Source organism: Ursus americanus, chromosome 30 (genome assembly GCF_024610735.1).
Source record: "Ursus americanus isolate L20-20 chromosome 30, mUrsAme1.1.p, whole genome shotgun sequence".
Classification (NCBI taxonomy): Eukaryota; Metazoa; Chordata; class Mammalia; order Carnivora; family Ursidae; genus Ursus; species Ursus americanus.
The window spans coordinates 5,801,576-5,816,373 of NC_142156.1; the positions used below are offsets into that span (position 1 = coordinate 5,801,576).

At 54.2% G+C, this 14,798-nt stretch overlaps 1 protein-coding gene across 2 annotated transcripts; it reads left to right on the forward strand.

The window, feature by feature from the left end:
• The first annotated feature begins 260 nt into the window (after positions 1-260).
• MTFP1 (mitochondrial fission process 1) lies at positions 261-3,901 on the forward strand. Of its 2 annotated transcripts, none has more exons than XM_045791349.2 (4): positions 261-612; positions 1,571-1,698; positions 2,080-2,312; positions 2,979-3,170. In XM_045791349.2, the coding sequence occupies exons 1-4, from the start codon at positions 546-548 to the stop codon at positions 3,010-3,012; spliced, it is 462 nt and encodes a 153-aa protein (XP_045647305.1). In that variant the 5' UTR covers positions 261-545; the 3' UTR covers positions 3,013-3,170. The 2 variants fall into 2 exon arrangements, with proteins under 2 accessions (XP_045647305.1, XP_045647304.1); XM_045791348.2 differs by lacking the exon at positions 2,979-3,170 and adding an exon at positions 3,290-3,901 and having other exon boundaries at positions 266-612.
• The last annotated feature ends 10,897 nt before the right edge of the window (positions 3,902-14,798 follow it).

Here is a 14,798-nt window from a genome sequence, read left to right on the forward strand (position 1 = left end):
CTCGTCTGTAAAATGGGGGTCCCAGGTGGGTGGGAGGCTTTAAGGAAGTAATCTGTCTAGTCTTTAGTCAATGGTCTGGCAACAGTAAACTTAATAAATGATTTCTTATAATCAATCCTTGCAACTGTCCCGGGAGTGAACACTGTGTTCCCCATTTAATAAATTAATAAAATGAGGTTACAGAGTACAGTCTCTTGCATGAGGTCACACAGCTATAAAATGTAACTAGGAAGTGTAGCATGCCGCATTTGAACCCCAGTCTCTTTGGCTCTAAAACCACAGTCAGTCGCGGGCAAGAATTGCGCCAACCACTCAACCCCAGAGAAAACGTGAAGAATATTAATCTGTAAAACCTGAGCCTGGGAGAGGGGCTTCGGTGCGCGGGGTAATTTGCAGACGCTCCCTGCCAGCAGGGACCGCACGACCTGTCCTTCAGCCCGGGACCTTCAGCCGGACCCGCCGCGGCAGACCGGAGCGGTAGTGGAAGCTGAGGTTGTAAAGGCAGCAGGACCGGCTGCAGTGGCTCCTGCCGAGGCGGAAGCACCATGTCTGAGCCACCCCCGCGGGGTGCTGAGCGCGATCTTTTCCGGGACACGTGGGTACGGTACCTAGGTGAGTGGGGGGTGAGGGACACGGCGACCCCCCCCCCCCCATGTGGCTGGAGAGGCAAGGGTGGCCAGACGCCGGTCAGGGCCCTGGAGAAGGTGGAAGGATCATAGTTCTCATTCTGCATGGGCCAGAGGTGGCTCAGAGAGGGCTCGGGACTTGCCCAAGGTCACACAGCTCTGGTCGGCCCAGCCCTGCCCTCAGGGTCTGTGCCGATAGTCTCCAAGGTGTACGTTCCAGCGGGTCTAGGAGGAACCGGGTGAGTGGGCTGCCCTCTGGTATGTCTGGGCCCTGGCTGTGGAGTCGCTATCTGGACTCTCATACTGGCTCTGTTTGTTTGATCCTCGGTTTTCTTCTCGGCACATAGAGATGAACAGTGTCTCTCTCATGGGGTGGTAGTTGGAAGTGTAGAATGAGATACGGCACAGGAAAGACCTGGCACAGGGCGAGTGCCTCATCAGCAGACCTGCTCTTAGTCTCCGCATTAGTGCTCATGCTTCTAGAACCCAGACTGGGAAGACAAGGGAATGATTATTATGACTGTACTCAGCTCTCCCACAATGGCCGTAGAGTCGAGGTGGACTTCATGGGTGCCTTTCTATCGACGGGGAAAGGGAAGCTCAGAGAAATAAAATCACTTATCTAAGGTCACCCAGCTACTGCTTAGCAGGCTGGAATTAGGACTAGTGCCCCCTTGTGGAGCAAACCGTCCCCGCTCCTCACCACCAGAATTATTGTTACTATTATTGTTCTTTTTTTAGAGAGACAGAGAGAGAGAAGGGGCAGAGGGAGCAGGAGAGAGAGAGTCTTAAGCAGGCTCCATGCACAACTTGGAGCCCGTCGCAGGGCTCGATCTCATAAACGTGAGATCATGACCTAAGCCAAAATCAAGAGTCAGATGCTTAATGGACTGAGCCATCCAGCTGCCCACCGCCATTGGAATTAAATGTCTCCTCCCCAACAGGCTATGCCAATGAGGTGGGAGAGGCATTCCGCTCCCTGGTGCCAGCAGCTGTGGTGTGGCTGAGCTATGGTGTGTCCAGCTCCTACGTGCTGGCCGATGCCATTGACAAGGGCAAGAAGGCAGGAGCTGTGAGTGTTGGTTTGCCCCTCAACCCCTCACCCTAGTCCACTCCCTTTGTGATTCAGTCCACAGCCTGCGTATAGTAAAATCCCTGGTGGGACAGTCCAATCCCTACAACCTTGCCTGTTGCAGTCCATACTCCAGTCCTGTTTGTAGGGTAGCGCCCCCTGTCCCCAGCCCTGCATGTGACCTAGCCTGTACCCCAGTTCTGGATGTGAATGAGTCCACCCTCAGCCCTGAATTGGTACAGTCCAGAGCCCGACAGTAGTGTGGTTCTGTCCCCACCACCCCACTGGCCACTTCCCTCCCCTGGTCCAGCCTCATGCCCCTGGTCCACAGGGTGTCCCACCTCTGCCCCTGCTGGATTAATGATCTCTTGTCCCTACCAGGTACCGAGCTCTGAAGCAGGCCGCAGCACCAGGGTGACTGTGGCTGTGGTGGACACTTTCGTGTGGCAGGCCCTGGCTTCTGTGGCTATCCCAGGCTTCACTATCAACCGCGTGTGTGCTGCCTCTCTCTACATCCTGGGCACTGCCACCCGCTGGCCGCTGTCTGTCCGCAAGTGGACCACCACTGCACTGGGGCTTCTGGTCATCCCTGTCATCATCCACCCCATTGACAGGTGGGTACCCCTTCCAGCCTCAGGGGTCATCCACTCTGTAGGTGGAGATAAGCGCTGAGAGGTGGGGGCTGTCCCCACTTTGCACAGAACAATAGCAGCAGAGGCAGGGCTGGCAGCCAGGGCTTCTGAGAGAGAAAGGACAGTCTGTGCCTGTGTTCGGGCAGGTACTTTGGCAGTAAAGGTATGGGCAGTACCTTGAGGGTATGGGACACAGGACTGATAAATTCTAGAAAGAAAACCTAGTGTTACAGAACAGCCCAAGGCAGGCAGAAACAGGTACACATTGGAGGAGATGGATTTGGGGAGATTTTGGTGACAGAAGCCCAACTGAAACTGAGTTAAATAAAATAGGAATGAATTATTTCATGAAACTGAAAAGTCCAGAGTTATTCTGCTTCGGGCATGGCTGGATCAAGGCACCCAAATGATGTCATTAGGGGTCTTGGTTTCTGCATCCTGCTGCCCTTCTTCCCACACCACCCCATGTTGGCTTCACTCACTTTCCCCACGTGGGAGCAGAGATGGCCTCCAGCAGCTCCTAGCTTCTTTCCCACCAGCTTAGCAAGCCCATAGGAAGCTTCTCATAGTTGACAAAAAAAATCCCAAGGAGGGCTGATCGGTCTATTCTGGACTGAGCACCCGCCTTGAGCCAATTTCTCTTTTCAGACTGGCCACACTTGGGTCATGTTCCTGCTCTTAGAACCAGAGAATGGGGCCAACGCAACCAGCCCAACACAGAGTGGGAAGAGCAGTCCTCTCCCAAGGGAGCACAGCTGACCCAAAGGCCCTAAGGGAGCCTTTTACCCTCTGTGTGCCTCAGTTTCCCCAACCGAATAAAGAAAAGGGTGATGTCTGCCACCTGGATGGCACTTGTGTCCTGCATCTAGGAGTCCCTTCCCTAGCCCTGACCTCCGACCTCCCTTTCCCCCCTCTAGCTCCCAGTGGTCACTTGCTCACCACTGTCCACCACCCCACAGGTCAGTGGACTTCCTCCTGGACTCCAGCCTGCGTAAGCTCTACCCGTCAGTGGAGAAGCCCAGCTCCTCCTGACCCCACCCTGGTACCTGGCCTGTGAATTGGCCCACTCCCTGCTCTGGTCCAACTTTCTCCTGCCATGGGTTGTGGACGCCTGGCTCCCTGGGGTCTGAGGCCCTGGCGTCTGAGTCTGTTTGCACCAGATGGAAACTGAGAGACAAAGGCCTCAAGGAGCAGCAGATGCCGTGACTCACAGAAAAGGGAGACCTGAACCCCATCTGCTTCCATGGAATCTGTGACACTGAGGGCAGTGGACCTGTCTTTTGACAGGAAAGTAACACTCTCCCGTGGAGGATAAGCAGACTGAAGCCCGGACAGGGCAAGGAATCGAGCCAAGGTCACTTAGCAAGCTGGGGACCCGGGAGTCCCAGTGGCTTGGCCCCATGGCAGTGTGGCTGGACCGACGAGCAGCAGACACTCAGAGAAATGCAAGAGCGCAGTCTCGGGCAGCCTAAGGACTGGTTCTCCAGCCAGCCCATCCCTGGTGCGGGACCTGCTTGGGCCTGGCTGGAAGGCAGGACAGCCCCCGGCCCAATAAATCCTCAAGAAGTTGAGTTCTCTTCTCCTTTTCTCTTGGGGATGAGCAGGGGTGTGTGGTGGGGAGCAGGCCCAGGGGCCCTCAGAGGTGAAGGCTGACTTCTCCGGCCACGCATGGCTCACGGTACGTCAGGTACCTCCTTACCCACCAACGCTCCCTGCAGATGCCTGGGATCCCACCCTTGGCGCTGCCAGCCTCCTTTGGGCATTGACCTCTCTGCAAGCCTCCTGAAGCACCGTCCCGTTTGGAAGGGATACCACCTGAGCCTGAAGGTGCCTGAGATGAAGACAGCCACTGTGTGACTATCATGGGGGACTCCCAGGAGGAGACTCAGGAGCCTTGGGGACAAGGGAGTGACCCAGGAGGCTGTTCCTGGGAGCACTGAAGGGGACATTCCTCCGTGATGCTGGGCCAGCCCCTTTTTTGGCTGCTAACAACTCGGAGGGGTAGAGAGATGGGGAGAGGGCTTTGGGATATGGGGCACAGGGCAGACGCAGGCCTAGGTCCCGGTCACTCAGCCCTGCCCCAAGCCACAAATCCGTTCTAGCCGAGACCCTGGCCATGCCCCTCGCAGCCGGGGTGCAGACTTGGGGGCTAGCCCCTCCCCAGAGAGACCCCCTGCACTTGGATGGGGAGTTAACAGGGGCCGAGGGACCACGCAGGACTGCTGGTGAGACAGGATGGGGGTTCAGGCTGTGGCTTATGCTCTGGGGGAGTCTCTAGCTACAGGGTGAGTCTGATGGCTGGGGGTCTCTGGTGGTGGGCCTTTCTCATCCCACAGCAGCTGGGTTCCTTTCCCAGGCCCCCCTTGACCTCTGCCCAGTCTGCTGCTCCCTCCAGCTCCCTGAAATGCTCTGAGCCCCCTTCCAGGCCCCTCTCCAGTCCCGCACCTCCCCATCTCCCCACCAGGGTCGACCATACCCGCATCCCTATGACATCTGGGCTCTGCCACCAGTTCCCTGCTCACTTAGTCCCTACCTTCCACCCTCTGGGATCCCCCTAAAACTGGGAGCTGTCGGCCAGAGTCAGGCTTCTGTGTTTTCGGGCTCAGCACTCGGCCCTGCCACACCCTTGTGCTCTTCCCTGTCACCTGTCTCCTAGCCTCTCCCGTCCCACCCCATACTGTTCCTCAACGGGAAGTACTTAACTCTTGGCCAACCTTGAGCATACTTCAGAACCAGCCCCGATGCCCCTTCCGTGTTGCCCCTCGGCTCTGTCCTGCCCCATCTCCGTCCCCAACCTCCCTCTAGGTGGGGACTTCTGGATGAGCCCTGTGTGTGCCTGCTGTGAGGTTACCTGCCCAGACCCCTGATCACCCCATCGAAGAACCCTGGCAGGTTGGAGGCTCCTGGTTTTAGAAGTGGGGGTTAGCGGTAGGTTCTGAGGCAAAGGAGGCAGTTGGCCCAAGGAGGCACTCACAGTACTGGGGGGATGGTCCTATAGAAGGTACTGTCGTGCTCCCCGACTCAGGGTATCTTTTGATCAATAGAACCAAGGAGGAATCTGGCCTCTGGAGAGCTTCCTACTATGTGTGACCTCAGGCAAATGTTTGACCTCTGGGCCTCAGTTTCCCCTAGTATAAAGTGAGAACATTAGCTTGATCTGCCACATTTGAGCTTCTAGTCTAATCTTTATTAAACAGATACTCGGAGACCCATTCAGCTCCAGTCATACAACTCTGGTAATTGCCTTTCCCAGAGAAGGCTCTTGGTCACTGACGTCATGGTGTAAGCATGTTCTCTTCTTGCCTTGGGACAAATAGCTTCATTTTCTCTCAACTTTCAGCATCAGGGAGGAGATGCCAGAAGGTTCGAGGTGTCTAGAGGTTGGGTGGGTGGATGGCTCTACGCCTTCTGGTGGGTTATCTTTGTCTTCCGTCTGTCTCTGAGAAGCCCACTGAGGAGAGTTCCCACCCGATGATCTGGTCCTTTGAATTGAGTCAGGTTTCTGACTCCAGGGGGCACAGAGGTGAGTGAGGGAGCCCTTTTCCAGATCCTGGGCCCTTTTTGGGGTCCCCTTCCCAGTGGGAGACACTGGGGCCCCAGGTTCAGGGGCCCCCTGGCGATCCCAGCAGAACCCGGTTCTGGCTTCTTCCCTTCCCCCCTCCCCCCACTTGGCCCCTGTTCGTGGCCTGCCAGGGTAAAGCCTGAAACCGCAGGCAAGTTAGCTGTGACCTCACTCACCCCATCACTGTGAAAGCCATTCCCCCCTCTGAGCCTCCTCATCCTGAAGAGGGCTAACTGCCGTCCACTATATATTGTTCATAAACGCTACCCTTTGTTGTCTGGCAGCTTCTCTTTTTTTCTGAAATGACCTCGTGATTCTCCCAAGAATCCTGTGCGGTACCCCAATGTTTATGGCAATGTCCACAGTAGCCAAACTATGGAAAGAGCCCAGATGTCCATCGACAGATGAATGGAGGAAGAAGACGTAGTATAGATACACAATGGAATATTACTCAGCCATCAAAACATTGAGATCTGAGGGGCGCCTGGGTAGCGCAGTCGTTAAGCGTCTGCCTTCAGCTCAGGGCGTGATCCCAGAGTCCTGGGATCGAGCCCCACATTGGGCTCCTCCACTGGGAGCCTGCTTCTTCCTCTCCCACTCCCCCTGCTTGTGTTCCCTCTCTCGCTGGCTGTCTCTCTGTCAAACAAATAAATAAATAATCTTAAAAAAAATTGAGATCTTAGCATTTGCAACAACGTGGATGGAACTAGAGGGTATTATGCTAAGCGAAATAAGTCAATCAGAAAAAGACAATTATCATATGATTTCACTCATATGTGGAATTTAAGAAACCCAACAAGATCACAGGGGAAAGGAGGGAAAAATAAGACGAAATCAAAGAGGGAGAGAAACCATAAGAGACTCTTAACTATAGGAAACACACAGGGTTGCTGGAGGGGGGTGGTGGAGGGATGGGGTAAGTGGGTGATGGGCATTAAGGAGGGCACTTGATGTAATGAGCACTGGGTGTTATATACAACTGAGGAATCACTATTCTACCTCTGAAACTAATAATACACTAATTTAAATTTTAAAAAATTAAAAAAAAAGACCCCTATGCAGTAGACAAGATCAGCCCCATTTTAGAGATGAGGAAACTGAGGCTTGAGGTCACATAGGTACAAGGTAGCCCCGCACTCCCATACTCTCCACGTCAACAACACAGTCTGGCTGGTGGAAGCTGTTGCCCAGCCCCCTCACACCGACGACAGGAGCTCTGCTCATGGTGGTGTTGATGTCCATACTAGGCCTGCATCTTCACCACGGCCACGGGCTCTGGACACAGAGCCTTGCAGGCATGTCTAGCTCCAGGCCTAGGCAGTGGGGTCTAAGGAGTCCGCGACGCCTATTGGAGTTTTCCAAGAAAGAGATATTCAGCAACGACTGTACCACTCATGATTTTCCTGAAGTGGGGCTGGGGGAAATTCGTTCTCCGAGAGCAGGAGCTGGTGTTGGGGCTCCTGGGAGGTGATGCCCCTGGGAACAAGGTCTCGTGCCTGCCACGTGTGAACTCAGGCTGGAGCAGTGGGGTGGTGGGCAAACCCGTGGCTTGCCTGGGGGCACTGGAATCAGGGTGCTTCTCCCTTTGCTCCTTTAATGTTTGCTCAGGGGTCCAGCAGCCTCCTAGGCAGAAGTGGGGCCTCTTCTGGGTGCCTGAGACCTGGCCCATCTGGAGGCTTACTTTGCACATCCTCTCGCCATGGGCCAGTGCTAGAGGTGTTCACAGGGGCCAGAACCGAGATTGTTACCTTTTTAGGAATCGTTTTAACCACAGCCATTGGTAAAAATTAAATAATGGGGGGGGGGGGGACACGCCTGGGCGGCTCAGTCAGTTAAGTGTGTGCCATCGGCTCAGGTCATGATCTCCAGGGCCTGGGATTGAGCCCCGCTTCTGGTTCCGTGCTCAGCAGGGAGTCTGCTTCTCCCTCTCCCTCTGCCCCTCCCCTGTCCACGCAAACCAGCACGTGCTCTCTCTCTCTCTCAAATAAATAAATAAAATCTTTAAAAAAAATTAAATAATGGGGAGAGGCTGGCCCAAGGTAGCCGTGGCATGTCGGAGCGTGAAAGGCCTGGTTGACGTAATAACCAGAGAAGCCTCTGGCCTAGGTCTGGCCGCGATGGAGCAAGTGGTGGGGCAAGGGGCCACTGCCGTGTTTCTGGACCTGCCCAACTCCGATGGGCAACGGAGCATAGCTTCTCAAGCTCCGCTTAGTGACTTCTCTTGGGTAGCCTGAAATAGGTCACACCACTACTCTGGCCCTCCTGCCAACCCAGGAGATGGGTCACAGCCCCATCCCCCTGTGCAGACCCACATCTAGGATCAGAGAGGGCAAGGGACTTGGCAGAAGCCTCCCAGGCTTCAGGGTCATGGGTAACACTCAGCGCTGCTCTGCTTTCTCCTCCCCAAACAGCCAGGCAGGGAGAAGGGAAGGTGGCCTCGGCCGCAGTCCCTGCTTGTCTGGAGCCTTCACTACAAGTTGCCTCCTCCCGCTGCTACCCCAGCACCTGCTGCTTGGGCTCAGGCCCTTCTCACTCACTTTCATTCGCGTAGCTTCTGGCCCCTTCCTCTGCCTCCACATGCCCTATCTGTCCCCTCCAGGCTTGGATGAGGGCAGCAGCCTCTGGCTTGTCTCCCCCCACCCTGCCCCCAGCTTTTCTATCTAGCCAACCACTTCTTAAAATGTTCAGAACAGAGTCCAGACGCTTGTGGTGGCTCTTACAGCCCTTAGACCCCACCCTTGCCCCCTACCCTAAATCTTCATTTCAGCCATTCCGTCCTTTTTGGTTTCTTGAATCTGGCATTTGCCTTGACTGGGCTTTCTCATACACTGGTGTCCCCTCCAACTGGGACACTCCCTTCCAACCTTTCCTGTACTGCTTCCTGCAGGCCCACACACCCTCCCCTGACTATAGCCCACGTAATTCCTTACCCCTCAAGGTACCATCTGATCCCTTAGGGCTGGCTTGGGAGCCTCCTCTGTGCTTCCTCCAGCCCAATAGTTCCTCAGAGGAGGGCCAGACCCCTGTTGGGATTGGGGGCAGGGAGGCTTGTCTTTTCCCACCCCTCAGGCCTTTGTTCAAGAGCATTCTGGGAGTTGGGATCCCAGGGGCCACCTTCATGCAATGCTCAGCATCACCACAAGGAGGCAGCACTACCCACCATGCCCTTGTTGGCTGGTACAAACTGCCTCCAGGATTATTGAGAACAAATACCTGTGAACCGCTCCTCCTATGGGTCAAGTCCTGTGCTAAGCACTTCCTGTGATGTGGCTCATTTACTCTTTACAGTCACATTGTAGTTAGGTCCCTGTTTCCTGGGGTTGGAGTCACTGGCCCAAACTCACAGTCTGGCCCCCACCCCTCCCTGCCCACCCACATAACTCAACATTCCTCCCACCTTCTCCACCTTCCCTCTCTCCCTCTCCCCTAATCTCCTCCCCTACCCCAGCTCTGATTCTGTATCTACTGCCTTCCAGCCTGTGGCTCTCTACACAGTTGGGGCGCAGCAGACTCACAGGCTGTGTGACCATGGGCAAGTTACCTAACCTCTCCGAGTCTTCGTTTCCTCACCATACAATTCTCTGTAAGGACCTCCTGAAGCTGCTGCCGGGATTACAGGAGAAATGGCCCACAAAGCATTCGGCCAGAGCAGGGCTCACAGAGAGAGCTCCACATTCATTGGCTATTATTAACGTGTCAAGAGGCCTCTACTTCAAGGACAAATGATTGTATTCCACCTGATAACCAACCCGGATATAAATTATGCCAATTATACGCTTCAAGGATTCCACTCCTAAGAATTTATTCAGAGGAAATAATCGGGTGATCGTCCCAAGGCGTGCAGCTCAGGGTCATTGTCACGGTCTTATTTGTACGAACTAAAATCTTGGGAACTCCTTGAATGCCCAATGCATAAAGGAACATTCTTCTGATCTGATTATGCTGGTGGCTGAATCTCGCCAGGGCCCTTCTGTTCTGATACCTTCTATGACTCCTGACAGCCCGCAGGATCCAATCTGAACACCTCAGCCTGGCATTCAGAGCCTTGAGGCTTTGGCAGCCTCATCTCTCACCATGACACACCCCTGCACTTGCATTCCTGCCTCCACTGATGCCTCGCCATTCCCCGGATGTACCCTGCGCGTTAGCCTCTCTGCCAACGTTCAGGCCATGCCACCGGCCAGGAGTGCCCTCTCCCCACCGTCTTCCTCTGTTGCCAGCCCTCAGTGTCCAGCTCGGATGGTATCTGCCCCATGAATGCTTCTCGACTTTTCCTCCCAGACAGGATCATCTTGCCGTACGGCACCCTCCGTCATCACGCTCCCCCCTCCCCTTGGACAAGAGTTATGAAAGACACCCACAGAAAACCTGGATGGAGCACCTGCTGTATGCCAGGCACTGCACTAAGCCTTGTGTTACATAACCTTTGTAGGAGCCAATGCAATTGGAGCCATCACCATCCTACAGCTGAGAAAAGGAAGCTCACTGTGCGGTAAGCCTTCTGTCAGCATTAACTCTTAACTACCCTTATTAAATCCTCATGAGTAAGGACGACTTTGGTGTCCTTTCTAAATCAGGAGGCATGGCAGGCAGGTGGGGGAGTGTGGAAGTATTTGTCCTGTGCCCAGCTCAGCCATGTGGGCTCCAGGTGAAGCAGTTCCTTCCCCAGCCTCCTCTGGGCCCATTTAAGAAAGCTTGTGCCGCCCCCCCCCCCCGCCCCGCCATGTTTCTTTTCATTATGGCCGCCCCCAGGGGGCTCCTGCGGGTTGCTCTGGTCTTGCCACAGCTTCAGAAGGTCTGGGCAGTGGGGGTCCCTTAGGAGCTGGGGTGCTGTGTGGGGGTTCTTCCCCCTGCCCTCCCTGAGCTGAGCCTCCCCCCTACCAGCAGTCACCTGGTGAGCCTCCTTGAGGATAACTCGTCCGGAGATATCTGGCCTGGGCAGCAGCGGGAGCCAGACTTGGCATTCTGGGGATACCCGGAGGAGGGAACTTCTTTCCTAATGGCCTGTGAGTTGCTGTCCTGGTTGCCTTTCAACGCTTGGCCTCACCTCCCAAAGCCTCCAGCCATGGAGTCCCTTGTTTCTTCCCCCACTGAGAGCTGAGGCTACCAGAAACCTGGGTCACCCGTTCCTCTTCCCTGACTTTCACCCTGCTTCTTGGGAGCCCTCAGCCTTGTCCCAGGCTGAGCAGGACCCTCCTGGACTTGAGGACAGTCCTGCTTCTTGAAGCTCGGGCTCCCCAGCCAGGCCAAACTTGGGGGCAGAGGCCCGCCCCAACTCTGCACCCCTGGCATCTAGGGCAGAGCCTGACATGCAGTAAATACCTAGCAAACACTAAACAAAGGCCTTAAATTCTTATCTTAAACACACACACACACACACACACACACACACACACACAAAACCCTAAAACTCCTTTCTTGTCTTTGTTCTGCCCAAGACCCTCTGGGTCGAGATGATCCCTCCTGAGACAGTGTGGCAAGGAGGTCAGAAGCCCAAATGGTAAAAGGAATTCACTGGGGGCCATGCAGGCGTGAGTGTGCTTTTAAGCAGTTGCTCACGCAGATGAAAAGACGTTTCTGGTAGGGAGAGGGTAAAGGTAAACTCAGCTTTCATTTTAATGCCACTTGATATCCTCTGAGTCTTGCCACATAAAAACTCCAACCTTTCAATATCTCCAGAAGAGCCCTTGCTTGGGAGTTTGAATCTGAGTTCTGCAGCTGATAGCTGCATGTAAGCGCCATGGGCAGATGGTAGCAGGACTTCCTGCCTCAGTTTCCACATCTGTAAAACAGAGGCGGTGGTGCAGTTCGCACAGCATGTGTGAAATTCCCCCTAATGGCAGCTACGATGACACTCAGTGCTGGTCAAGCTTCTTTAGCAGCTTCTCCTTGGTCTTCCCACCCCCATTACCTCCCCCGGGGGGTCTTGCCCAGGGCTTGCCCTTCATTCTGGCTGTGGGGACCCACCAGACCCCCTTGACCTATGGTGCCCCTTCCTTGCAGTCACCCAGCCTCGGCTGCTCCTCGGGCAGGAGGTGAACAGTTTTGCTGCAGCCAGCCGGTCATGGACCCCGCAGAGGCCTCCAAAGGACCCCCACGCCCCAGGAACCCTCACCCCATACCCCACAGCCCCTGCAGGTGACCCTCCAGGTACTGCGTGGTGAGCCTCAGGCTGGTGTATGTAGCTGTGGAGGGGGTGGAGTGTGGACTCCCGAGGATTGCCTAAGGAGGGCAGAGTGTGGGCCCCCTGTACCATCCTGTGTCGGGCCTCAGTCTTCTGCCCTTGGTAGGACAGGTGTGCACCCATTTGGTAGATGAGACCAGGAGAACTGAAGTTCAGCCATTTCTCTGAGCCTCCATCATCCCACCTGTAAAATGGGTACAGCAAACACTTCTAGGACCATTGAGGAATAAATAGAATTATGGTTGCTACCTAAGAGGCATGAAGTAGATGCTTATTAGGAGGTGACCATGACTGCTTGCTAGGAATAACCCTCTTCCCTCTCTTGCCTCAGATGGCTTGCCCCCTCCCTATGTAGAAGGCTCACGGCAGACTCTTGAAGCCCACATCCAGCCAGTGTCAAACTGGGCCGTGAAACTCTATGTGGAAGAGTGTGTGGGCTCTCGGAGCCGGTACCGGAACCACTCCCAGAGGATATACACCCTTGTCTTCAACCAAGGGTCTATGAGGCTGCAGGGGGGAGCGAGAGGGAGGGCAGAGGGCTTGTCCCTACCCCGAGGTCTTGCTTAGCTGGACCATTGGTGTGATCACGTAGAGAGGTCTGTCTTGTTGCACTTGCTCGTTGGTGACCAGCCTTTTTTGGTGTCTGGTTTGAACTTATCTGGGTCTGAATGTGTCCACCTGGGCTGTGACTTTGACAAAGGTTGGTCTGTCCTTCCCAGCCAGGGTGCAAGCTGTTGAAGGACTGTAGCAGCCTTAGAGTCTTGTCAGTTGGGGCTGATTTTCTAACATCTGCTCTTTGCTCAGGCTAAGCACAACCATCTCTAAACTCTAGTAATGGGTGAACATTCTTTAATGTGGCTTTAAGGGTCAAGAAGGTCCCAGAGTATAAGCCTCTGCATGGCTTCCCTGGAAACTTGTTCTTGCCAGTCTCTGAGTTGAAGGTCCCTCTGGGCCCCTTGGCTGTCCCCACGTGGCTCTCAATTGGCCCCAGGCCCGCCCTTGGTCCCAGCAGGATGAGACCCTACAGTTCGGTGTGGAGGCCTTCATGCTCAACAATGATGAGGAAGAGAGCGAGGTGAGGGCCATTCCTCAGGCCCAGCCGGAGGTCTGGGGACTCTCTTCCTGTTACTCTGCTTCCCTTCCCAGGGCTATTTTGGGCAGAGCTGGGGGTCAGCCCAGAAAGGGGTGCTGGATCTCCCGATAGGGTCTTCAAATTTAGCAAATAAAACCACAGGATTTCCAGTGAAGCTTGAATTTCAAATAAAAAATGAAGTTTTTAGTATAAATAGGTCTCACATATTGCCCAAGACCCATTTATACTGAATTTTAAGAGATTTAACTGGGTGCCCTGTATTTTATCTGGCAACCCTAACCCCTGAGAATGGCAGTGGGATAGGGATCCAGAGTTGGAATGGTACCCACAGCCCTGGTTTTGGCTGGAGTTCTGCTCATAAGGCAAGGCCCACAGGGTCTCACATTTCCACGCATGAGGTCAAGTCTGGGAACACACCTGGCACAAGGATTGCATGTTGGGGGTGGGGGTTGGGAAGGCCCACAGAGAGATCTTGATAGATGTGATTATGGGTGAGGGAACCTGTACACCATGGCTCCTGTCCCTCTGGATGCTGAAAGCCTGGGGCTACCTGGAGCTTCCGCCCTTTGTAAGGATCTTCCTAAGACAGTCATCACGGGGCATAGAGATGTACAAGAGACGATTGTTACTGCGTGGTGGATGTCCCAAGATGGCCCTGGAATTTCCTAAGTGTATGTCTATTTATAAAGAGCCATGTTCTACACTTGACTCTTTGCTGTTTTCCTTTTAAGAGCTCTTCTCTGTGTTACTTAATTCATGTATAGAACAGAATCACCAATCTTTGGGCATATGCTAAGTTAGTATTTTATAAAATAGGATTCTGTGTGCCATTGTAAACTCACGTCCATCCCTCACTCTTAATATTAAGCACGTTTCTCTGCGTAGGAGGACATGTTTTTGTATTCTCCTATGACAGTTAACGGCTACAGATACAGGGTGCCTGGGTGGCTCGGTCAGTTAAATGGCTGCCTTTGGCTCAGGTCATGATCCCAGGGTCCTGGGATTGAGCCCCGCATCTGGCTCCCTGCTTAGCGGGGAGTCAGCCTACTTCTCCCTCTCCTGCTCCCCCTGCTTGTTCTCTCTCTCTCTCTCTCTCTCCCTCTCTCTGTCAAATGAATAAGATCCTAAAAAAAAAAAGTTAACAGCTACATAGAACCCACAGTCAGGCCAAGTTGTAGTATCCAAGGACTCCAGTCTGTTCTTGTTCCAAACCAGAGCTGCAGTGAGGAAATACTCATGGATAAGGGAAAATCAGAAGGATTTTCTTTCCCTCCAAAGGTCTGCACTAGACGGGGGGCTCACAGACTGGCCCGGCTTCCTGCCTGCAGTGCCCAGCTGGTGGGGGATACACGAAGTATACTGCAGTTCTACGTGTGGATGGCTGTGTCAGGGGCCATGGGGGCTCAGGAGGAACCGCTCTGTGGGTGCTGGTATCCCAGATTGTTCCTTAGTCCATCCTTCCAAGATGTATATCACTTGCTTGGCAAGCGTCTGGAGTTGGACAAGACCCTTTGAACCTGGTTAGAAATCCTGTTTTTACAACAGTTCCTCATACAGGTGAGTATTCTTTGTTTCAAGCTCTGGGACACTGGGCAAACCCCTTCCCCATTTTGGGCCCGATTTCCAAAG